General features: G+C 36.8%; 1 protein-coding gene across 2 annotated transcripts; it reads left to right on the top strand.

Moving 5' to 3' along the window:
* Window positions 1-2,150: 2,150 nt before the first annotated feature.
* Window positions 2,151-25,796, top strand: LOC309476012 (uncharacterized protein). 2 transcript variants are annotated; one of them, XM_082139086.1, is made up of 11 exons: window positions 2,151-2,242; window positions 2,945-2,974; window positions 3,386-3,460; window positions 4,610-4,660; window positions 5,407-5,718; window positions 9,520-9,831; window positions 18,776-19,081; window positions 20,876-21,181; window positions 21,587-21,883; window positions 22,685-23,007; window positions 23,438-25,796. In XM_082139086.1, the coding sequence occupies exons 5-10, from the start codon at window positions 5,496-5,498 to the stop codon at window positions 22,948-22,950; spliced, it is 1,710 nt and encodes a 569-aa protein (XP_081995212.1). In that variant the 5' UTR covers window positions 2,151-2,242; window positions 2,945-2,974; window positions 3,386-3,460; window positions 4,610-4,660; window positions 5,407-5,495; the 3' UTR covers window positions 22,951-23,007; window positions 23,438-25,796. The 2 variants fall into 2 exon arrangements, with proteins under 2 accessions (XP_081995212.1, XP_081995213.1); XM_082139087.1 differs by having other exon boundaries at window positions 2,164-2,242; window positions 2,942-2,974.
* The last annotated feature ends 947 nt before the right edge of the window (window positions 25,797-26,743 follow it).

Genomic DNA, 26,743 nt, shown 5'->3' with positions numbered 1-26,743 from the left:
ATAGGAATATTGATGTATAATTTATTTCCACATTCACTTTTTGTGTCTCCCAAAATGCCTGATAAACTTGATTTAAGTCCTGATGTCCTCTACTGTGGACGCGTATGAAATCAATGCCCTGTTCTGTAACAGAAAGTCATTTTTTGATTTGAAACCTCATAACATTTTCCTGAGATGTTGGTTTAAATACAATTTGAAAAGTAGTCAGATTTAAATTATAATTACAGTATGTTCCATAAGAGTGCTAGATTTGATCACTAAATTAATGTCAGGCATTGTTAAAGACCAAGGAGAAGATGTTTTCAGGGTGAAACCTCCAAACATTTGGTGTCTCTGAAAAGTCCTGAATGTGCTCTTTACAGGACATCCAGGATGTGACATGACGTGTATGATGTCAGAGAAATTCACTAAAATATAATGTCCACTACAGTAGACAAAAGTCTATTCCTGGGCCCCAAGAGGATATACATTAGTTTTCACGATTATGTTAATTGCATTACCACAAAGTAATCATATATAACGTTTACAAATAATTTTCACAATTGTTCTATAAAAAGCTTAGTTTTACTCTGGGTAACACAAATTACTGTAAACAATATCATACTCTTATTTCTACAGTGCATATGTGAAGGTACCCAGCATGCAATGCAGCATGAATAGTTGTGCTGTAGAGTACCTTTTTTTACTGATTGGTTTTATTTAATTTTGTGTAAAAGCTGAATGAATAAATGTAACACATAGATCTGTAGATTGTAGATGAAGAGTGTTTTCTCTCATTAGTTTGTCAGGAAGACTGTCTGTTTACAGCTGAATAATTCATTGCTTATAAGACAAGACTAAAGGATCTGTTAAATCTGTTCACTAATATCAGCAGCAGTGTTATATGAGTTTAATCTCTGAGAAACTGTTTCTGTTTGTTCTGCAGGAGTGTTTGGTGTTGATGCAGATGAAGTGAAGACAGTGTCAGTGACGGAGGGAGAATCTGTCACTCTAAAACCTGATCCTACTAAAATACAGGGAATTAATGATATACTGTGGAGGTTTGAAGATTCCATTATCGCTCAATTCAATGGAGATAAGATCTCATATCCCCATCTCACTGAGAGATTCGGAGACAGACTGCAGCTGGATCATCAGAATGGATCTCTGACCATCAAGAATACGAGAATCAATGACACTGGACTGTATAAACTAGAGATCAGCCACAACTCTGGGAACTTACTTATGACATTCAGTGTTTCTGTCTCTGGTGAGGACACATTTATTATTTTTTGAATAAGTTGTTTTCAATAGAGGTATTTCTACAGAACCAGTAAAATGCTCTATACCTTCAACAGATCTAAAACCAACAATTAATGCATATACCAAAATAAATGGCAGTCAGAATAGGATCAGTGCTTAAACAACAAATTAGCTGAAATAATTGCATTTCATTTGAATATTCACTTTGATAAAGTACTTTACACACAATTACAGATTTGCACATCAATCAAAAATTCCCCAGTGTTCATATTGTCAGAAAGAATCAGCTGTCATTAAATACATTTTACTGGACGTTTAAAAAAAAAAATAATAATAATAATTTAACCAAGCAAATAAAAATGTAGTCTTAAGGTTTTTAGAATAAAAAAACATAAATATTATTTAGTTAAATTTTTATAAAACTAAAACTATTTATTTATTTCTCAATAACTATAATAAATATATGCACCATGGTATAGCCACAGCAGCTTGCATAGTGTTAAAAAAGGAGGAATTATTTTTTCACGTTTTTGTTTCACAGATGAAACGGAATAAAACTGCAAGTGCAGCCAACAAATATTATATATAATGTGTTTGACATTGTTACAGAATTTTTTAACTCTCATGTTGTTCTGAATATTATCACAGCTGAGCTTGGGCCACAAGCTTGAATGGTTCTGACACCTGTAAATAAATCTGTGATAAATACTGACTATATGAACTTTAATCTCCATCACTGATTTGATTTTAATGTTTACATTGCAATTAATTAACTATCATTAACATAAAGATCTATTTACCAGATCTTCTCTCAGGTTATATAGTCCTGCTGACGTTTCGAGTGTTTGTTACTGACGGTCTCTTTTTATTATTACAGAACCAGGTCTGTCTTCAGGTGCTAAAGCAGGAATAGTTGTTGTTCTGCTGCTGGTGTTTGCAGTTGCAGCTGCTGGTGTTTTTTTCTATCGCCACATAATCTGTTCTCTAAAACCTTTATTGGGTAAGTATAACAACTCATACAACTAGAGATTTTCCAATGTAAAACATTTTCCAAAACTATTTTCCATATATATATACATATATTATTTAAAACATATATTTTTACCACAAGTTCTGCTTGTGATTTTGATTGCAAAAGTTGGCCTAAAATCATAATCCTGCTTTCTTTTTTGGCTATTTTGAATTTTATCTGGACTGCCTAGTGCCTCACAAATGTATTTGAAAAATAAGAGAATGATATTGAATGACATTGTGTAAATGACACTGATATATGTCTTGTGAGTCAGTGAATATATCACCTCTTATCTGGTCATTAGTTTGAGTTGTTCATGCATACTTAAAGGGATTGTTCAAGAAAAAAAACTGCCAAAAAGTAACGATAGTTGATAGAAACCATTTCTGTCAAAAAGGAAAATAAGTAATTTTCATGGTAAATTGCATTGGTTGTCACATGTTTTTATAGTGAATCACAACAAAAGTTTGAGTGTGAAGAATAATATTAATCGTTGCAGCAAAGTGGAATATTGTAAGCAAATAACCTCTTAAACTGCACATAAAGCTTTCAAATGAGTTAAAAAATTGTGTTGATGAAGAAATAAGATGAAAAATCACACCATATCTTCTCAGTTCTCCAGTGTTATTGACATCTGCTCAAAATTATCTCCTATTTTCTCTGTTTCTATATGTGCTGACTGACAAGAAGATGTGTTATCTAAACAGAAACCAGAAACGTGTATTAAACCTGATACAGCGAGAAACATTTGATTATTGTCTGACAATAGAGTTCTAATGTAGTTTTCATATTCAGCATTTCTACATCTTTTGACCACATGTTCTGTTTGTGATTAGTTTAGTGCAATAATCAATGAAACATGTGATTGTCCAATATTGAGTTGTATGATATTAATTTACTATTTACCGAATTTCTGTTATAGAATGCAAAATTAACCACAACTACATTACGACTGTTTGATTGTGCCTGTGTGTGTTTCTAGAGGCAGAGCATGTTAACATCCATGTAATGTTTGTACTACTGCTTATGAAGCTCACAGAACTAAATCTAAGTTTGAGAAACGTTTAACATGAAACCCTAAACTGCTGTGGCTGTTCATTGTGTGTGGCTTCATTTGGCTTATTCTTTCAGACTTTAACACAGAAACCATGAAGATGGCGCTGCACTTGTGTGTTTTTATGATTTGATACTTCCGGTTAATACTAAGTGAGTTGGTTTATCTCATCATATCTGATCAGTAGTATTATTAATTATCAATATTTAAGCAATAAGCCATTTTTTAAACAAGTGATTTCTGAGAAATACTGCTGAAAACTGAAATCAACACCCAAACAAACAGTTAAGTGAATTTTGTGTGTTTGTGCCAATTGTCATGATTTCCTGATTGGTCTAGGGAAGGAAAGCAACAGCAAAAATGGATGGTGGTGAAATGAATGTGCAACAGCATGAAGCCACCCCGTCTCCACACACAATATTGTTTCACAATAACCACATAATTATCTCATTAAAGAAAGTAGTTTTATTTACAAACTAGGCAAAAGAAAAAGAGGGGTATCAGATTCAGAAGGGGGTATTGCCAAAACAACAAACATAATCAGTCTAACTCCTAATTAACCAAACTACTTAAACTAAAAGAAAAGAAAACAAGAGTACAGCAAAATAAGCCAACTCCCTTACTAACATAAACAGAAGAAAAACGCAAAATCCAAAATAAATGGCACCCGCCTTCCTACTAATCCCACACATAAATGATTAACTAGCAAATTTGCAATAAACCAAGAGAAAAACTGATTAATTAAACCATACTTGCTCAAGCTGTAGTCGCTGCCTGTGTTACAGTGTTTTGGGAGCATTGAAGGGAGAGGTGTGTTTGATTGGGTGTTGATTTCAAATATCAATGATATTTCTCAGAAATTGCTTACTGCACCTTTAAATGAATAGCAGATTATTTATTCACCCTCATGTCATTTCAATCCTGTTTGCTGTTATTTTTTCTATGGAACACCAAAGGAAAGATTTTGATTAATCTTTTTTTGTGTCCCACAGAACAAATTCCATCAAGTAAATGATGGCAAAATTAATGAATTTAATTAATGAAGGAATATTAACAGTATGATGGAAATATCCTTAAATACTGCTATTATTAGTTAATATTAAAAATGTATACATTAACCATTAAACAATATACTGTATACATGCATACATTGTTTTCATGTATTGTTTGTTGTTAGTTCACATTAATGAAAGCTATTGTTAACACATAAAACGTTACTGTACATGTTTGATTATTAAAAGCACCAAACATTATCTTAATCTTTAAACTCACTTAAAATCTTCTAATTTCCCTGTTTCTAGCCACTGATGTGGAAGAGGGAGAAACGATACCTAAACAGCCAAGTAAAACGTGTAAGTATTAATGTAAAACTATTAAAATGAGTGCGCTCCTGATTTTATCAAATGTATGAAGACAATGAGATGGAGACATTTGAGAGCGTAGGGGGAAAATACGTATTGTCTAGAAAACAATTTTACAAATATTATCTTTAAATAAGAAGTTATTTAAAGGATAGAATGAACGTAAAAGCTTTGGATGATATTCATCCTCTTTTGTGCTTTGATTAAAGTTAGTAAAATGAATAGAGTAGATAATTTGATTGTGTTGCAGCTATTCATAGAAATTAAGGGTACGGGCCATAATATTAAAATGACATGGGGAATGTTAATAGACAATAAAATAACAGAAGGAGATTGGAAACAAAGTTTTAAAGGAAATTTAAGAATCACACATTCTTCATATTGCCAAGAATATGCTTATAAAAATAATATGTGAAAAAATCTTCTAAGTGTGATAATTTATGTTTAGGATGTTGAAGAACTTAAAGCCCATTACTCTCATATATTTTATACTTGTAAAATCATCAAATAATTTTAGACGGTAATTCAGGTAATGAAGAATTGTTTAAGAAATCAAATATAATAAAGATACAAATTATAGTTTTGGTTCTAGGACCAATGCTACTTAATAAAGATGAGTTATACTTATTTAGAATACTGAGAATTACAGTTTTTAAAGCAATAACACAATTTTAGAGAAGGCAAGAACCCCCATAGAAATCTCCTAATTTCTCTGTTTCTATGTGCTGTTGTGACAGATGAAGATAAGACCATATTAGTGAAGGAGGGAGAGTCTGTCACTCTGAACACTGATGCTGAAATACAAAAAGATGATCAGATACAATGGATGTTTGGACCTCAAGAGATTTGCATAGCTGAAATCAAAGGAGAGACCAGAGAAATCTCTACATATGTTGCTGATGGGAGATTCAGAGACAGACTGAAGCTGGATGAGGAGACTGGATCTCTGACCATCACAAACACCACAGCTGAACACATTGGAGTCTATAAACTACAGACCATCAGCAGCAGAGGAACCTTATATCAAAGATTCATTGTGACTGTCAAAAGTGAGTAGCTCAAGGTTTTCAGTATAATAATGATCACACGTCTTTATTGGCAGTTATTTCACTCATTAAGGCGAGACACTACAGGTGAATAGGGTAACATTTTTAAATAATAGATATCACCATGAAACTTGCTCAGTTGATTACTTACACAAGTATTTAAAAAAATTATTACATTGAAATTTGTATGTTTAATTATGCAAATGAGTCATTATCTCATTGAAGGATTAGTTCACTTTTAAAAAAACTTTTGCTGACAATTTACTCAACCCCCATGTCATCCAAGATATCCATGTCTTTCTTCAGTCAAAAATAAATAAAGGTTTTTGATGAAAACATTCCTCCTATAATGGACTTCAATAGGCCCCAAACGGTTCAAGGTCCAAATGACAGTTTCAGTGCGGCTTCAAAGGGCTTTAAACGATACCAGACGATGCATAAGGGTCTTATCTAGCGAAACGATCAAAATAAATAAAAAAGTTAAAGTTTTATAAGCACAAATGCTCGCCTTGCTCTGTTCAGTGATGCGCGTTCGTGACGTCATGGAATACGCAATTACGTTGAAAAGGTCACGCTTGACGCTTGAAATCATCATCGAAAAAGTTATCACTGCACACTCTCATACATATTAGAGCATAGGGTGTTGATATCCAAGTGCAGCGCGAGCAACCACAGTTTCAATCGCTCAGGAGGATTGTGTATAGGAAATCTGTGAAAAGTCCAAATTTTCTGTCCTGACGAAAATGTTCTTTTAGGCTTTTTAATATTAAAACACCTAGGATTAAACTTAAACTTTTTTATTTATTTTTGAAATGACCGATCGTTTCGCTAGATAAGACCCTTATTCATCGTCTGGTATCGTTTAAAGCCCTTTGAAGCCGCACTGAAACTGTCATTTGGACCTTGAACCGTTTGGGGCCCATTGAAGTCCATTATAGGAGGAATGTTTTCATCAAAAACCTTAAAGGAGAACTCCGGTCAATTTGAACATTGAGCTAATTTTTTTGTAAATTTGGAGTGCTGTCAATACAGAGAACAACGACAAAAATCGGTGTTGCCTACACCATGTTATCTTCTTTTTAAAATTTGCACCCTGTTGACTTCAATGGGGCAAGTTTTAAACCTGCTTTTAGCCTCTTAAAGGAGAACTCCGGTCAATTTTAACATTGAGCTCATTTTTTTGTACATTTGGAGTGCTGTCAATACAGAGAACAACGACAAAAATCGGTGTTGCCTACACCGAGTTATTCTATTTTTAAAATTTGCACCCTGTTGACTTCAATAGGGCAAGTACTAAACCTGCTTTTAGCCTCTTAACATCCTTGATGTGTCATTACAAGTGCACAGAAAATGTGAGTGATTCCTTCTGAGTGAACACGAGTGAATCTGACTGCAGTAGATGTGAAAGATATGTATAAAAATGATGTTATTTAAGCAAGCGCAAATACCTGTTTACATCCTGTTTTTCGGTTGAAGTCCACAGTAGTCGATTGTCGAGTTCACGCGCATTGGTTTAGTACGTACGATCATGCGCCCGAACTCGACAATCGATTACTATGGACTTCAACCGAAAACAGGATGTAAATACAGGTATGTGCGCTGGCTGAAATAACATCATTTTTATTAATATCTTTCACATCTACTGCAGTCAGATTGACCCGTGTTCACATTGATGACACATCAAGGATGTTAAGAGGCTAAAAGCAGGTTTGAAACTTGCCCCATTGAAGTCAACAGGGTGCAAATTTTAAAAAGAGGATAACACGTTGTAGGCAACACCGATTTTTGTCGTTGTTCTCTGTACTGACAACACTCCAAATTGATACATACGTCCATGTGAGCTAATGTTACGTTACTTTGCACGAAAATGCATAACTTTGTTCGACTGTCATGAATATATGAAATGTCCATTGACATCAAGTACAAGTTAGCCAAGCATAGATGAATCTTACCTGTCCAAGAGAAAATTAGCAACGTTGGCGTCTGTGTTCAAATTCTTTTCCGTTTTCAGCCGTCTCCATCTTTTAAAAGCATCTCCAATACAAATTCTGGTTTTATTTCGGACTTTATCACGACGAATTTCTGAATTATAACGAGGTCTTTTTGATTTAGTAACGTTAGACATTTTTATCCGACTAGAGTTAGGGAAGGTTAGAGCTGGCAACCCGGATCCCGAAACACTACTGACTTCGTGATTGGTAGATAGGTGGAGGGAGGCGCGTCAGGCCAAAACACAAAATGACAACATCAACATCAGTTGAGGGCTGCAAGTCCACTTTTTAAATGACAATATCCTAGCCATACTACTGTTGTCAGTGATATAAGTATTTGAAATGAACATGATTTCTTAATGTCTAGTGACACATCAGGGCCATTTTATGATTAATTGAAATAGATTTCTTACATACAGCTCCTTTAAATATGCGAGATTTTGCATATATTTTCGGTAGATAGATCTGAACATATGATAAAGCCAGGTGCAAAATTCTTTTTTCATTTTGTTTACACACAAGATGGAAAAAAACTCATAAGGATTTCAGGATATATGCTTTCATTACCTATGAAATCAAAATATATTGTCCATACTCCAATGCCTTAAAAAAACAAGATTTTCGCCATTTTTTTATTTTTATTAAAATGTCACATAAACCAGGCCAGGAATGATTTATTAACAAATCCCTCTGAAAATATCTTCAGAATACTGCTAAGTGTATAACTGGAAAGTTTGGTGTAAATGGTTCTAAATGAGATTTCGTCATTAGCTTTAAATCCCCCTTTGGACATTCATGATTGGTTACTGATAGAAAGGAAATGTCCATATTATTTGGGTTACATAGCGTTGTGCAGGAGACTCAGAGCTTTACAACGATCCCGGTCACGACAGACTTCAGTAAACGGACGGAACTCGGCATGTCGCGTTGGAATGCTAACTTCTTGGTAAATTCGGGAGAAACTCGACTACAAACAAAATGTGATAAAATAAATATATTAGTGTATACTTTCAACGTTTTCTTTATAGCAGCTTGAAAGAACACATATTGAAGGAGTAAACTAGCCCAAAATCTCAAAACTGACCACTGCATGAAAAATCGATGTTTTTGCCTGCCGTGTCTCGCCTTAAGCTTGATAAATTACCGTAAAATTACCAGATTGAGTTTTCCGCCGGTTGAGTTGATTTGTGTATAGCACATCTGTTTTCTTCACATCTGTTTGGATGAGGAGAGGCACAGCTCTGATGAATGGAAGGCAGTCTTGAGACGCACTATGGGCCTGTCCAAATAACCAAACTTGTAGTCTTTGCACTTGACCACTTGTCTACTTGCATGACGTATTTCATGTATTTGGCCCAAGTGTTCAAGTAGGCGTAAAGACTGCAAGTGTGCATAGAACTTTTGATTACCTGATGGGACACACTTACAGTAGTGTTATAAAAATATTTACAGAGCTTTATTTACACATTTTGATTTTCAATACTTTGCATTTTAAAATAAACTGATGTGACAGACTACACAGTTTTTCTAATTTATTGATAAAAAGCAATTGCAAATGTTGTATAAAAATAGACATACCATATTTGCACCAATAAAATGTGAAAAACGTTGTTTTACTACTAAATTATATTTATTATCCAATTAATTTAACTTGCAGTGGAATGTTTTCCTCTGCATCTCATGGTTTCTGGGCATGTGAGTTCAAGAACATGATACATAATGGGATACGCTTAGCCTGGGTGTGGGTTTAGTGTGTGTTTAGGGCACACACTAAATCTCCTCATTTCTCTATTTCTATGTGCTGTTGTGACAGATGAAGATAAGACCATATCAGTAAAGGAGGGAGAGTCTGTCACTCTGAATACTGATGCTGAAATACAAAAAGATGATCAGATACAATGGATGTTTGGACCTCAAGAGATTCGCATAGCTGAAATCAAAGGAGGGACCAGAGAAATCTCTACATATGTTGCTGGTGGGAGATTCAGAGACAGACTGAAGCTGGACAAGAAGACTGGATCTCTGACCATCACAAACACCACAGCTGAACACATTGGAGTCTATAAACTACAGACCATCAGCAGCAGAGGAACCTTATATCAAAGATTCATTGTGACTGTCAAAAGTGAGTAGCTCAAGATTTTCAGTATAACAATGATCACACGTCTTTATTGGCAGTTATTTCACACATTAAGGCGAGACACTACAGGTGAATAGGGTAAAACTTTTTAATAGATATCACCATGAAACTTGCTCAGTTGATTACTTACACAAGTATATATATATATAAAAAAAACAATTATTAAAAGTTAAAATAATTTGTATGTTAAATTATGCAAATTAGTCATTATCTCATTAAATATGCGAGACTTTGCATATTTAATTTTTGGTAGATAGATCTGAACATTATGTTAAAGCCAGGTGCAAAATTCTTTTTTCATTTTGTTTACACACAAGTTGAAAAAAAAAAATTCAGAGGGATTTCAGGATATATGCTTTCATTACATATGAAATAAAAAATATATTGTCCATAGCCTTAAAAAAAATAGATTTTCGCCATATTTTTTTTAATTAAAATGTCACATAAATCAGGCCAGGAATGATTTATTAACAAATCCCTCTGAAAATATCTTCAGAATACTGCTAAGTGTATAACTGGAGAGTTTGGTGTACGTAGGTGCTACATAGGCTGAGATGTTTGTGCTGGAGAATGACAAAAAACTCATTTTGAGAAAATGGCATTTAAAGATTTGCTCTGTGGAGAGGGGGGTGTGTGGTTCAGCGAGGTCTGTAGCGGGAGAGAGAGAAGGGAGACGAGGCGCGTTATGCTGGGTACACACCAAAAGATTTTTTTTAATCTTTTAAGATTTTCAAAATGTTATAGACCACAAACATGAGGACAAAAAATCCTAGATTTAAGCGTTTTGCTCCTATAATGTGTGGTGTGCCATGATCATGTGATAAAGCACACCACACACAAACAGATTAGGCTTGTTTGAGATGAGCAAAATCTGCGCAGAATCGATCACCGGTGATCAGCGCGAGATGCATGCCGGTTAGAAATGTGTCCGAGTGCGGTCCGCCTTGCTCTGATGTCATGCTGACGTATGTCAAAAATCTCTCGCGAGCGCAAGGCGCACCTGTCGGATTCTGCAGTCGAGCGCAGTTGCTCTCCACCGACTGCGCTGATCAAAAGCATGATGGGAAACGACTTGCTGACGACACAGCTTAATGCTCATTGGTTTAAACAACCGTGATGTATTTTTCTCTTTTAAAATGTTTGATTTTAAAACTCTGATATCATGTTTTATGTGTATACGTTATGTGCGAATATTCCCAAACTATCTAACAGTGCAATCACTATGGTTTATGCAATGTCATTTTTATTAAAAAATAAATAAATATAAAACATGTCTGTATTAAAGAAAAAAAGACTGATAATCATGTATTTGGAATGGAATTAAATAAGTAGGCTACTTTGGATGTCTTGTTCATTATATTTATTTTCATATAAAAGCAACAGAACTTAAATTCCATCCAGTTTATTAGCAACACTGTGCACGAGCGTGAATCCGGTGAATCCCGCGATATCCGCCTTTGATCTCACAGGTGTCAGATCCACTACGAGAAGAGAGAACTGTCCGGCTTGCCTGCGCTTTTTTCACTCCTCCCCTCACTACAGCCGCCTACTCTCGCCTACATTTCAGGCGAGGCAAGGCGCATCTCAAACAAGCCTATTTTCAACCAGGTGTCGGTACAGGATCCGTTCCACCTGCACGATCCGTTTCACGCATGCGTAGTAGACGCAGTAGAAAACGCACATGCGCAAATGATAATTCTGTTTTGCGACGATTTACGACACTGCACGATCTGTTCCATGCATATTATTTAAAAAAAAGAAATGCATATTATGTTCCTTATTGTCTTCTGTAAACAACATTGACGTTGGGCTGTTTAATCCGGCCCGTCGAGTATTTAAAAAATCGTCTTAAGATCGCATTCATTTTGCCTTTTTCTTGCAATACTTTTTGCTATATACAGTATATATTGCGTTGCATATATTTGACAATCGGAATACCAGATATTTCATGCCATAGCTAACAAATGTAAAAAAGGAAAAATAAAAGCAGCTCATCATTCATTCAGCGCTGTTGTGGCTGCGGTGTGTGTGTCACGTAACAAGCAATGACGCGTCACCATGGAAACCAAACAGACAGCGACTTAAGCGCATAGACTTGTTGTACGTTAATGTTTTTTCCTTTTTTGGAAACTCAATGAGAACAAATTTTTTTGGTAACCGCTTGCACACCTGTTTAGTTTTTCCTTAGATTTTTCTGCTATTTAGTTTCTTTGCTCCTCTGGATTTGTGGATGTATCCTGAGTGACTGATTCCATTTACCGACCTTTATCGCCCGGCTTTCGCTCCACTGTCTGCCATGTACAGTACAGAACCCGGTTTGTTCATTAAATGTTCTGATCTGCCTTTGCTTTTTATGTTTTATTTTATTATACTTAAAATAAATTTGTATATTCGTTTATTTCGTTTTTTTCCACAAATGTATGACTTTTGGAAGTGCAAATTGATTGCCATATGCAGTTTTAATAAAGTTGAATTAACGTAGCCTTCTGTCATTTTTACTCTTCTAAGTGTACACTTGCAGGTGTTTTGTTTCTAATTTACTTTAATAAGGATACACAATATTTAAAAAGTATAGGCTATAATTATCTAACATCTGACTAATTAAAAATTAACCTCAAAACATAACATGCTAAATGGGGGATAACGTTACACAAATATGCCGCAAGTTGTGCCATCGCATGCGTGGTTCCGATAGTGTAGGAAAACCGTGACGTTTTCTACTACGTAATTACGCGCATGCGTGAAACGGATCGTGCAGGTGGAACGGATCGTGTACCGACACCAGAGTCTCCACTGTGAGCACAGGAAATCTCGCAAAATCTCGCGAGACTTCAGAATAAGCATGGCGGACGATATGCAGGAAGAAATTGCGATGATAGTGTTTGGAACATAGACAGTATATAAACTGGACACAGCGACCCCATTGGATTCAACGGAGGAAAGTGAAGTCAATTCTCCTGATGGTCGAGCGTACTGCGCAGACTCAAACTGAGCTTGACCAGAGCCCGTCTACGGAGAGCCTTGGCACTCCCTATTCAGCCCCATTGTATTGATTTTGGTTGCAGTTCCATTAGAATTCCACTGGGGGTGATCGCGAGCGAGTGCAGACTGAATGGGAGTCAATGGGGCTAGACGGCTAAATGTGTCTCTTTCACCCGATTGCCGTTGAGAAATCTCAGATTTTATTGTAGGCTTTGCAAGTTCAACATAGGTTATAGGTCGAAAGTTGAATGAACGAGTACTTATTTCTTTTCGATTTCTTACAGGTTGAGTTGTTGTTGCCCATAACACGCTAGCATTCTGCTAATCCCTTTAAGACGCTGCTGAGACATTACAAGTCACATCGATGTCACGTGTCTTTACGGGATTTTTATCACGAATCTTATCGTGTCTGGTTAGGGCACGATGTTACTCCTACCAGTTAACATTTGATCTCAGCAATACTGGTAAATGAGCAAAACAAAGTGTTTTTTTGTTTTTTTTAAAGGTGCTCAAAGTGATTTTGGATGACTTCTCTTCTTGTTGACGTTGAAAGTTTTGTCAAACAAAACGGAGGCTAGCTAGACCCTCCCTCCTCCTCCGCACACTAACCCCCCAAACCACACCCCCAAATCCTTCTTGTCAGTTATTGGCTGGAACAGTTTGTTGGGTTTCGTGGTGCGGGTGAGCCCAGTCTGTTTTTCTTGCCGTTTGTGGAGCCTGGGCTGTCTACAGAGACTGTTTCTTTACAGTGTTCAGGGGACAGGCAGCTAGCGGATAGTGAGGAGATGTTTGCTGTATGTGACAAATGTTTTGGCCTAAAAAACGTGGCATTGCTTAGAGCACCTTTAATTTTAAAATTAAATACTGTGAGAATCATGTTCAAACTGATTCAATCTGATTTAAATTCCACAGCTATTATCTATTAAGGAGGTTGTTGACAGTATTGTGTTCATGTTTCTTCATTTCACATGGTGTTCACTGCCCATTGTTGTTTGTGAGAAATAAGTATTTTAACCCACTGTAACTTTCCTTATAGAATGCTCTAACATCTTTTTCATTTTCTTTTCTCTACCAAACAGCTTAGGAGAGAGTTCATCCTCAGATGCAGATCTACCTCTAGTCCACCTTCATTCCCACACCCACATGGCCATCAATGTTTCATTAAATAATAAATATGCAATAAAATAATAAATATGCAGTCCATAACCAGTGTCTGCCATGCACGATCTGTTCATTGCAAATGTTTTAGATTGTTCTATTAAAGCTCATTATAATCTTTGAGACCAGTATTATGGTAGCTGCAACACTTCCTAGGGAAGGGATCTTTCGTGTAGGTGTTCTGACAGAACTCGTCCAGCAGGAGTAAGAACTTAGTGGGTCATATTGCTCCAAGATCCTCCAATCAGCAGAAGCCAGAGTCGCTACTGGACCTTATTTGTGACTATATTCACCTTTATGCTCTCAGCAGTTACTACATTACATTGTGTACATTGTGTCCTTAATTTTTTTAATATATTTAAAGTTGAATCATTTGGAAAGTAAATGGCATTAAATATGTGAGGTAATATGAATCAAATTAACATTTGTATATTGTTTCCTCCTAAGGCTTCTTCCTCATACATCTACAAGGGTTTTCTTTACCATTGCCAGCTTTGCCTTGCTCATTGGGAGTTTGTAAGCATCATTATTTTGAACAAAATATGAAAATGGCTTGGTGTGTGTTTAACTATTTCCGTGCATGGCATAGTCAAAGAACCAACTGACACAAAGCCATGGATCATGGAATAAATTAAATTGTTAATGAAATTATCAAGCTTGTTATGCTACACTTTACATTCTAAGCAGCAGCAGCCAGGTAGTCTAAGGGTCTAATTTATGCTTTCTGCAAAATACAAGAAATGATGTGAACCACACCTATAATCAGCAGGTAGACTTTTCATTTGACTTGCAAGGAGGTTAACCTCAAATGTACAACTTGGCTGGCTTTTTTTGCATGGCTTTTTTTATCCAGTAAGACGATAAAGTTGCCCTTAAATCATTGAAAGCATTATTTAAATAAATCCCTGTGTGTAATGCTTATATTTTATTATTCTGTACTGAAAAAAAAAGAAGCTAAGTGTACCTCGTAAATATATGTAGTAAGAGAAAAATGGATCGGTGAAACTGCATTAGCCAACACAAAATCTCTTAGCCTAAAACTGTCAGTTTTGTTTTCACATGTACTGGTAAGGGAAAAATGCAACAATGTTTTTAATGCTTGTCAAATTTTATGCTGATCAACTACGAACAATGAGCCATCAATGTATGTATTTTATATAATTATTTAAAAATATATTCTGTGTTGTGGATGCGAGTGGCACAATACGAAGCCACACCCGGCCGCGTCTGCGGATCTGCTCGATTCGCGTGGCAGTATGCAATTTAAAATATTTAAGATTCATCGTCTAGACATCGTATAGAGGTAAGGAAGACGGCTCATTAATATTAAAAAACGGTCGTTCGAATGCGATGTTTACCAGACGCTACGATCTTTCAAAGACGTCTCCGCGATGTACGTGTGCTATCTGGGTGCTTGTCTCGCGGAACCACACCACCCTCGCCACAAGCTCTAAATGAGATTTCGTCATTAGCTTTTAATCCCCCTTTGGACATTCACGATTGGTTACTGATAGAAATGAAATGCATTTCAAACGAAATGAGCAAAATCTAAACTAATTAAATTAAAAACAAGCATGCAGGTTATCTTACCTCAAAAATGCACCACAGAACATGGCCATTTTCTTTTTTCCCAGTAGTTTCCAACAGTTAAACGAAAATAAAGTCCAATCAAACGAAAACATCAGTTTCCAACAGTTAAACGAAAATTAACTGTTCAATTAATTTTTAATTAAATTAAGTTAAACGTTTTAAGTTGGCCATCTGCGATTTTTCTCGTAATATTCTCCATTATTTGCACATGAGGTGAATCGTGGGTCACGCTGACGGGAAACCTTCTGTGTAGCGTGCGTGAGACTGTCATCAGTCATCAGTGTAATTATAAGATTATGAAAGTTATGAGGTTATGAAATGTCTTTCTGTTTGTTTTATATTGTCGACGTCAACTTCTCATATTTTTTTTTAATTCATGTCTAAAAATATAAAAAGAAGGATAGGCTAACCCTGAACTATGACGTGAAAATTGGCCCGAAGCCCGGCCCTAGGGGCGTAAATAAGTCGATGCCCGTCGGGTTCGGGCTGAAATGCAGGGCTAATGCCGAGTTCAGACTGCACGATTTTAGCCCCGATTTTGGCTCGCCGACAGGTTTTGAGAAATCGCCGACAAATGCCTGAAATCACAGGCAAATCGGTGCTCGTACACGCGAGTGACAATCACGCAGTGTGAATGAGCAAAGACGCGATCTGAGAGAATCGCCGACGAGTCGCCGACGCCCGTGAGATATTTGGCATGCTAAATATCTGGACCTGTCGGCGATTCAAAATCCTGCTGCGTGAAAGTGTTCTGACTGAAAACTACATCGGCGATGACCGACAGCCAATGAGAGAGCAAGATACAGAGCAGCGGGGAGTTCGGGGAGGAGTTATAGGCCACAATATCAGTATTTTAATAGATATATATACAAATATATCAAACAGAAACAAAGCTCAAACATGAACAGCAGCACATTGCAAAATTATTTATTTACCCCCAACTCTCTTTGCAGAAACACACAGTCCTTGCTCCCCTTCTCTTCCCAGCCCTTTCCTCATGCATAATATGTTTTTCTTTTTCTCCTTTTCGCTGCAAATCAGTGCACAGACAATTTGGATCGCAAGCTTCTTGCAGGCTATCATTTTTAATAACAATTTCAGTCTCGCGCGAGAGCTCCGGTCTTACGCACGCGGGATTTTGCGCTATTTCCTTATCACTTCTCGCGTGTGTTTGGTTGTGAAACGTAGTTTGCGGACCAGACAGAAGTTGTCGGCGATTCTTCCTCCTGAAAGTCATGCAGTGTGAAACCTCCTGTCGCCGATGCATCGTGCAGTGTGAACACACCAGCAACTGAATGTTACCTCAGATAGTCACACAGTGTGAAAAGAACAGTGACCCGGCCGACTACTTTGAAAATCGTGCAGTCTGAACTCGGCATAAGTGGAATGTTTTCCAAGGCATCTCATGATTTCTGGTCATGTGAGTTCAAGAACATGATGCGTAATAGGCTATATGCCTGTGTGTGGGTTTAGTGTGTGTTTAGGGCACTGCGCTTTGGCAATTTTAACCACTTAACTTACTTAGAACAATAATATCTTAGTAAAAACATAAAGTAATATTGACAAACTATATATCAATTGAAAGCTTAGAATCTATAATTTTTATATTTTATAAATTTGAGAGGAGCAGTAATTTATCAATTTGCAACAAGAATATTTCATATTCATTAGGCGTGTTTAGATCTTTATTTTGAAATAGAAATAAACATGAAAAATCATGAAAGATTGGTAGAAACCTCAGTTTGTTTTCATGCCAGGAGTACAAAAGATAACACCAATTACATTTTATGAGAAAAAAAAGGTCTGAAAATGTTTTGAATATATAATAAAAATATTATGGATTATCGATTCGTGAAGCAGCAGCGAGCTATAACACACATATGTGATCTTTTTATGTTTATTAGAGGTTGAAATCAAATCAAATACTGTCAAACCACCCACACTATTTCTAAATAGGATGTATACTTCATGAATTGTATGAAATTATGGAAATACATGGTTCAGATCATTCAAAACATAAAAAAAATGGAGACGCCCTTATACGCCCATAAGCTGGCTGTCCATCTAGTGAAAAAGTTTGGTACTACGCCCAAATAAAATTTTCTTGAAAGCTTATTTTTTGATATATCAACCTAAAATTTGAAACACAACTTGTTTAGATTTTTGGCTTTAATTTTCTTGCAGTTTTAGAGTAAAATATTTTTTGTAATATATTTTATATATAATATATAATATTACATTGTATATTTTCATAAACTCAAACTAATATAACTTTTTTTTCTGTTTCACTTTCATTATTTATTTCACTTCTACAGTAATCTGGCAAATGTCTTTAAAACAAGACCAACCATATGTCTATATTCCAAAGCATTCTTGAATTACAACCATTTAAGTTTGGATAATGATTTTCGTGTCTATGCGGAAAAAAGGGGGGTGACAGTTAAGGGGGTTAAGCTGGGGTGCTTCTCATTTCTTATTTGTGCATCCTCGTTTCCTTTCCTCGCGTCTCAGCTCCACCCCCTGTAGGATGCGAGGGAAGGCTGCAAGGAAAAGACGCGAGGACGGAGGAATCGAATGTAACTTTTTTCTATACATTGGAATACTTGATCACTCGTGCGTCACTTCATCGCGTCATCAGCAGCGCTCAGAGGATCTGCCCTTATGTTGTTGAAGTTTGTTTATTTAAGAAATTCATATAATAATAAAGCAAGATGCCCTGTTGAAATATGTGAGATGTGTGGTTTATATAAACTGCAAAGGTAAAGTATAAATTAAAATGATTGTGACCGAAGTGAAGAGGGAGGAGAATTTAGACGTTCGTCACGTTTTAGTCGATAAAACTCTTCCGCATAGGATACACCTGTGTATCCTCGCTCATGACTCCTCTGGAAGCCTCCTCACTCCTCGATCCTCACTCCTCGCGGTGCAATTAGAGAAATGAGATGTCCTTCAAGATGGCTGAGCTCGATCGGTTTCCGGGTCATAGGATGGAGGACGGAGGAGAGAGGAGACGAGGAGGGATGTCGAGAAGCATCCCTGGAGAGTCTTTCATATGTGCACACACTCTCAAATGTTTTCGAGCATTTATTTTACTACTATGTTTGACTTAAAATAAACTAGCTGGTTACACTTGGCAAACTTGATCTAATAGAAACATTTTCTGTGTATTTTTCTCTTTCTATGTATCACAAATTTTAAGTTGCATGTATATCAGTGGTGGAGGGAGAACCGGTCACTTTATACCCTGATACTGAAATACAGAAAGACGATCTGATAGAGTGGAGGTTTGGAGATGAAGACAGTCGCATTGCTCAAAAAATTACTGGAAAGACCAGAGAAACACATGAAGGAACTGATGGGAGATTCAGAGACATACTGACGCTGGACAAGAGGACTGGATCTCTGACCATCAACAGCACGAGGACTGAACACTCTGGACTTTACAAGCTACACATCAGCAGCAAAAGAGGAGCCACAAACAAGAGATTTAAAGTTGCCATAAATTGTGAGTAGTTGTTTATTTATTTTTTTATTTTTGTGTGATTCATCGAAATGAACAAAACTGAATTTTAATAGTTAAAGTGCACACTGAGTTACTGTAATGTCATTCCTGTTGTATTTACCTCAATTTATTAAATGTTATGGCGTACAAAATGATGAGTTGATGCAGTATAGGAAATAACTGGCCCAGTTTATCATAAATAATGAGCCAAAACATGATGATCATCTTCCTGAAATACTGGCCCTCCATGTGCTGCCAAAACAGCTCTGACCAGTTCCGGGTCCAGTTACGACTTTCACACGTTCTTTTGATGGTGGACAGGGGTCATAGTAAGGGGGTTTCGCACCAGAGTAATCTTATCATAGTTCCTAGAACTATTGGAGGAAGTTCCCTGTTTTTAGCGTGTTCGCACCAGAGGAAATAGGAGCGATTTTAGGAACTCTGAAGTAGGAGCTAAATTTGTTCCACCAAAAGAGTAGGGTCTAAACCAGCACAATTGGAACTATCAGTGACGTTGGTGTACGCTGATTAGCCGAACGCACGCGAAACACTAGTACCCGCCATTTAAAAAAAAAAGTTGTGTAAACAGATTATAGCCTAAATATTTTCTCCAGATACCATTATGGAAAACTGATAGATGGATCTCTTAATCTTTACGCTGATGAGAAAATCCAATGCGACTTTGAGGGGACCAGGAGAAACATGATTGTGTATTTCTGCTCAGCTAGCAACACTGGACATCAACCACACCGCAAACACTAATAACTTTTCATTACTGTCTACTTTCTATGTATAACAGTTCTAACTAATAACTAGTGCTGTCAAATGATTCAAACATTTAATTGTGATTAATCGCATTAATGTCATAGTTACTGTAGCTCGCAATTAATCACACATTGTTATCTATTTTAAATGACCCCTTGATTTCTTTTTGTCTCATTATTTTTTTCTCATTTTAATGCTCTTATCAACATGGAAAAGTGGATCAGCTTGCTTTCTGCAAATGTTTTTTTTTTTTTTATTGAAAACAACTTTGGCATATTCTGTAGTGTTCAATTTCACACTAACATTCTCACTTGGAGCAAATAATTTCTCACACAATGTACCACTGTCCATCAATAAAAGGGTGAAAAAATTACTTTGTCACACAAACAGCCCCGTCAACAGGCCTTTCTATGGGATTAAAAGAGGCGATACAAAATAAAATTATAAAGTGCACATGTAAGGTAAACTAGGACTCAGCCTATAGTGCATTTAAACCATGCCTTAATACTTTCTTTTTCTCAAGTTTGCTTTAAACATAGCAGTCAGGCTACTGCTCTTTATTCACCAGAGGCTCAAGTGGTATGATCCCCTGACGCACAACTGTCGCCAGTTTATGGTTTGTCCCTCCTTGGACGCTCTTGGAAAATTCTCACCACTGCTGATCGTAAGAACACACACCCGTTTCAGAAATACTCTGACCCAGTCGCCTTGCCGTAACAATAAGGCCTTTGTCAAAGTCGCTCAGATCTTTATTGCTGCCCGTTTCTCATGCATCAACACTTTATGAGAACTGATTGTTTGCTTACCATCTAATCTATCCAGACCTTAATATGTGGTCTTGTTAGGAGATGATCAAAGATATTTGCTTCACCAGTGACTTGTCATTTATGTTTTGGCTCATCAGTGTATATGTTGTATTTGTTAAAAATATTCTACCAGTACACACACACACATCCTCAATGAAGCTTTACTGACTCACATGTCACATAATCTCCTAATTTCTTTGTTTCTATTTGCTACCATGAAATAAAGTGAAGAAAGTGTCAGTCAAGGAGGGAGAGTCTGTCACTCTGAAGACTAATGCTGCAATACAAAGAAAAGATGATTTGCTGTGGCTGTTTGGAGATGAAAACTCTGTCATTGCTGAAATCAAAGGAGGGATTGGAAAGATCTCCACATTTGACGTTGCTGATGAGAAATTCAGAGACAGACTGGAGCTCGAGAACACTGGATCACTGACCATCACAAACATCACAACTGAACACGCAGGAGTTTATACTGTGACGATCATCAGCAGTAAATTGACCAAAATCAAGAGATACAATGTTACTGTCAGAGGTGAGTCTCTCAAGTCTTTCTTTTTAATTTGATTTGTAAATTTGAACCAAATCCTGCCATGTGTGAACACACCCTAAGATTTAAGTTTCAAAATCTCCCACTGAACTGCATTGTCAAATAAACAGTTCTGTTCCTCCATGAGTATTTCAGTCAGTTATTATTTAGAGCGGAATTCTGTAAATAAAGCTAAATTGTACAGTCTTCCCATCTGGATTAATGGTCTTTGAGGCAGCAAAGTAAATATGTAAGGTTAATTTTCAAGCTCATTTTAAATCCCTATCTGAATAATCTTTGTGAAGTACTGTCAAACTCTGATGTTCACATGTACACGAACTTATATAATGCATTGCAAACTTTTTCTCTATATTTCTCTTGTTCTTTGTGCTGCTGTCACAAATGTGACAGTGTTGAAGACAATAGGGATGAGGGGAAAGAATGTGACTCTATACCCTGATACTGAAGTACAGAGAGATGATCTGATCCTGTGGATGTTTGGAGATCAAGACATTATCATCGCTCAACTGACCGGAGAGACCGGAGAGACGACATATGCTGATTCAGACAAAAGATTCAGAGACAAACTGAGGCTGAACAAGAACACTGGAGCTCTGACCATCAGTAACATCACATCTGGACCTTATAATCTACAGATCATCAGCAGCAAGAGGACGTCATACAGGAAATTCAGAGTTTTCAATTCTTGTGAGTCTTTCGATTTCCTTTTAAGAAAGTTTTAGTAGTATTATTATTATTGCAATACATAATTGCTAAATAAATTAGCTAAATGTATGTCCCCTCCTTGCACCAAATTAAATTAAACATGAAAAGCTCTGCAAGAACAACTGAACGAACCGATCTACAACGAATTTGATTATCAATTAATCAGGTCTGCATACAGTGAACAGAAATCATTCACAAAAGACGTCACTTAACAGTAGTAAATTAACGTATTTCTATAGAAAAAAGGTATCAGAAAAATACAGGAGGACATGGAGTGAGATGAAAATACACGATACAAGGCAAGCTAAGAATGCTTTATATCAAGCATTTCAAACAAACTAATACTTTAACACATCTTCGCCTTTTCCCGTCAGTTGCTTTGATTGATGTGTGCATCTGTTTAATGTTTCATACATATTTCCTCAGCACATAACTTACATTTTACGGTTGTATCATTCATTATCTGTAAATGCAAGAACGTAACACGTATTTCCATTTGCAAAAAGTTTCAGTGAACGAGCGGCAGTTTGCATATGCACATCAAGTTAATTTTCGGAATTTGGATTGTACAATTGTCCAAAAAGTGTTCAAATTGGGGTCCAGGAAGCAATTACGCCAATATAATTTTGGAAACACCAGGATGTCTTTATAACATCTCATTTTATATTGTTCACATGTATAATACTATATACTGTAAATTTAGGCCATATCAAGTGATATATCAGTTGAACCTGACAATTTAATATCAGTGTCTGTACAAGTAACTCTCTGTTTGTTCTCCAGGTGAGTCCGGTCCCAAGACAGTGTCAGTGATGGCGGGAGAATGTTTAGTTTTAATCACTGATTTGAACATAGAAAGAGATGAAGCGGTGGGGTGGAAATTTGAAGATGAAATTCTCACAGCTGGAATGAATGGAGACATCAGTGAGACTTCATACAGTGATGATGTGAGATTCAGAGGAAGACTGGAGCTGCACCATCAAACTGGAGTTCTCACGGTCTCACCATTAAAGACACCAGAACCAGCGACACTGGAGTTTATCAGCTAATCATCTGCAGCAGAGGCGGAAAGATCATTTGCTGGGAATTCAGTGTTACTGTCAGTGGTGAGTAAATCAACTCTTCCAATATGACTTTTTTATCAGTTAAAGTGACTTCAGCCATTTCTTCGTTATCGTTTACTTGCTCTTATGTTGTGCTAAACTTAACTTTATTTCTTCTGTGGAAGTATCTTCTTTCTGCTTTTTTCCAAATAATGAAAGTATATTCTTCTGTTTAGTGTCAGTCTCCAAAAAGAAGTTCATATGCACTAAATTCCAAGTCTATTAAAGTCATGTGTTACTTGGTGTGAGATGTAGATTATTCACTCAACTTCGGAAGACTGAGTTCACAAATCGTGTTAATTTGTTAGAAAAGAGCAAGTGCTCAAACAAGACTAAACTTGGTCCTTTGTCATTTTATGGTAAATTCTTGTCATTAGTTTTGATGTCTGACAAGTCTCCCTTTTTTTTAATGTTTTTTTAATTTGTATTTCAGATTCTAGAGGAAACCGATTGAATAATTCAGCAATTGTACAGATAAATTGAGAGGTTCCTGTTGGAGTGAATATGCAGCAGGCCACGAGTCCAGTTTGAAAAGAAGACACTAGCATAGGCATTTCACTTTTGTGCTTGGGGGACACATCTGTTCTTCATTATGTGGACCTCTAGGTTAGGATGGGTAATGGCCTCCTATTTTTCCCTATTATAATACATAATAAGGTCCTCTTGGCTGCAGATGTAGTAGTGGCAAGCTAGCCATTAATGTTATTCCTAGATGATGGAAGGTATGTACTCTTATTGGTTAACTCTGTAACTCCCCTCATATTCTTACTATATATACTCGATGACAATGACAAAGTGGCAGTGTAGCGATGCGGTTGAAACATAAAGGAAAACAGGATCCACGTGCAGCAGAAATCTTTTATTAAAACTCAACTTAACAGACACAGACTAGGGAACAGGACAACCAACATGCAACATCACGAACTCATAAAGACTGAACAAGACACAGGGCTGAAATACACAGGAAAACAAGCTAAACAAGATAACAAGGGGGCGTGGCCAATCTAAAACACCTGAGGAGACTAGTTAAACATTAAACATGACGGGGAACTATCAAACATGGAAAAAGACAGTGGAACACAGACAGGAATCATGACAGGCAGTAAAGTTGAGAAACTTTCTTCCTCAGCGCTGGGCAAGTGGCAACCTCCCCGTCTCTCTCTTGAAACCAACATGGAAGTGAGTTAAACTGCAATTCGTTGACTGGCCTCTTGAGGCTGGTGTCAAAAACAAGTCAAATCTGTATCTGCCCCATGTTAAAATGGCAAATTTTACAGGAGAAAAAAACGTGTTTACAGCCCGGTGTCTGTATGTGGCTTGGTCTATACAGTTAATTTTGCCCTTCATAACAACTGTGAGGGGGGTGCATTTTTTTATAACTCATCCGTTTAGTTGATTAATATTTAAAGTTCTACATAATTAAGGGTGTGTCCACTTTTGAGTGACCGATGGATTGCTGCTGATGTCAATGCTAGCCATTTGTCTGCTGTTACTAGCCGTCATTTTACCTCAGCAAATGTTAGCTGCTGAACTTGCCATCTCTGCAGTGTTTGTGCTTTTTTTCGGGATTATTTCATACAATTTAATACACCCATCACTTCGCCCACGGCTTAGGATTCCGTCGTTGTCGTCGAGTATCGTTCGAGAGAACAACCAGCGCTGTATTTCAGTTGTTTTCCTCTGTGAACATGCACTAATAGATGTCTGACAATTTCGTTGCTTTTAGGAGTTTTCAGATTTAAAAACGTCAATAAAGGCTCGTTCGACTGCTCTCACGGAACAGATAGATTATAAAATATGTTTAACTTATGTACCGTCAGATGAAATCCTGCAGGTGTCGGTGCTTTCTCCGTCCATGCAATAAATGCACATCCTTGAATGAGCGCGGATTTTCTAGCTCATTTACTTGAACTTCATAGGCAATATATCTATGGTTTAACCCATTTGAGAGGCGGCCAAAATAAGAGTTTAAAATGGACTGAATAAGCTCTCTACGAACTTGACGAGCGATGCTGCGCTGACGGACCATAGAATATAAAAAAAGAGTGATTGACATGTAACGTTATGCACATAAATCACTGTCACACACACTCTCAGAGTAATATTAAGAGTTCCTGCATTATACATTTTCAACTAGCAGAATAGAACAGAATCACGATACACAGTCTCACTTGTAGCCATGTCTTTTAACTATTATAATATTTCGAAGGGCAAAAATAGGAACTTTTAATTGGCTTTACATCATCAACTGTCACTTTAGCGCGAGGCCCTGTGCAGTCGCAGACTTGGTACTGTCAGTAGTAGCATAAGGTTATAGCATTACCTCCTCACTCCCAGCCTCTTTGATCATTTTCTGTTATCCGGAAATGACGCAAGGCCAAGATGGCTACGGCCGGCTCCGCCTACTTTAGGCTTTAAAAATGCTCTTCAGAAACCTACAGGTGATGTCACGGACACTACGTCCATATTTTTTTACAGTCTATGGCACTGGGTCATTGTTAATTCAACTGCTAATTATGAGGACTGAAATGAGGCACAGTTGGACCGCACATTTTACATTTAATCATAGGCTTTCCTGTAGCTCAAACAGTAGTGCTGGCACTAGCAATGCCAAGGTCATGGGTTCGATTCCCAGGGAAAGCAAGAACTGACAAATGTAAAATGTGTACCTTGAATGCAATGTAAGTCGCTTTGGATAAAAGTGTCTGCCAAATGCATAAATGTAATCTGACACCCGTAAAGACAGAAACAGTCATATGTGGCGTAAAATAACTTTTGTTCTTAAATGTTTTAACTTTTGAACTGCTAATCCAATCTGTATGTTTTAAAAAAGTATTGTAAAGGAGATTCGTTGAAGAGGCACCGTAGTAAACATGATTGCGTCATCAAGTTTTGATCAGCACTGATTTGTCAGAGAATCACGTGCGGTTTGTTTCTCTGAGCCAAATATGAACAATTGTTGATGCTTAGTTTCACCCCCGTCCCCAGATTGGTCTACTCACCCAATAAACATAGGTTTTGGTCTTTTGCACTGCCAATTAGCATCTTTATTTGGACGCGTTTACTGCACTCTCTGACACAGCATAACACAAATCAAAAACAATTATATGAAATGAAATGTATGTTTCCAAACGAGTCGCTACACAATGACCCAGTGGAATTGTGTCAAATGGAGATAACTGGCGCAGCCAAGAGTTTCGTTTCTAAATTTAAATAATACTTATATAGTTTGTGAAAATATTTTATACTTTTTGTGTATTTTTTTCAAGTGTTTACACTACTATATATAAAGTCACATTGCTTCAGTGTTCTATTATTATATAACAATGTTTCCATTTACTTTACTTTCTGAGCTCTTTTGGACACTTCTACATTGTCAGTAAATAAATAAAAAAACATAAAATGATATGTTCTGGTTAAAATTATATACTGTATGGCACTTGATGCTGCTCGATGGTGTTTTAAGCCCCCAATGGCTCCTTAGAGGCAGCTAACCCTACCCTCAACCTTAAACTTACCCATCCCCTCGCTGCCTGGAAGGCACCCTTGATGCTGACTGCTATAATGGGTTAGAAAAACAAAGAAAAGTACAGACGGGTCAGGTGGCCCAAAAATGTTCTAGTCTTTAAAGCAACACTGTGTAACATTTTTAAAGGGATAGTTCACTTTGAAATTAAATTTTGGTATGTTTTAGCTTACCTCAAGGGCATCCAAGATGTAGGTGTCTTTTTTTCCGCAG

This window comes from Leuciscus leuciscus, assembly GCF_965113295.1.
Source record: "Leuciscus leuciscus genome assembly, chromosome: 15".
Lineage (NCBI taxonomy): Eukaryota > Metazoa > Chordata > Actinopteri > Cypriniformes > Leuciscidae > Leuciscus > Leuciscus leuciscus.
The sequence above is the reverse complement of the archived record's forward strand: the minus strand, read 5'-3'. Positions and strand labels throughout refer to the sequence as shown.

Coding starts and splice junctions, on each gene's coding strand:
- LOC309476012 (XM_082139086.1), top strand. CDS start 5,496: ATGTTTGGACCTCAAGAGATTTGCATAGCTGAAATCAAAGGAGAGACC. Junction 5,719..9,519: donor ATTCATTGTGACTGTCAAAA/GTGAGTAGCTCA, acceptor CTGTTGTGACAG/ATGAAGATAAGACCATATCA. Junction 21,182..21,586: donor ATACAATGTTACTGTCAGAG/GTGAGTCTCTCA, acceptor CAAATGTGACAG/TGTTGAAGACAATAGGGATG.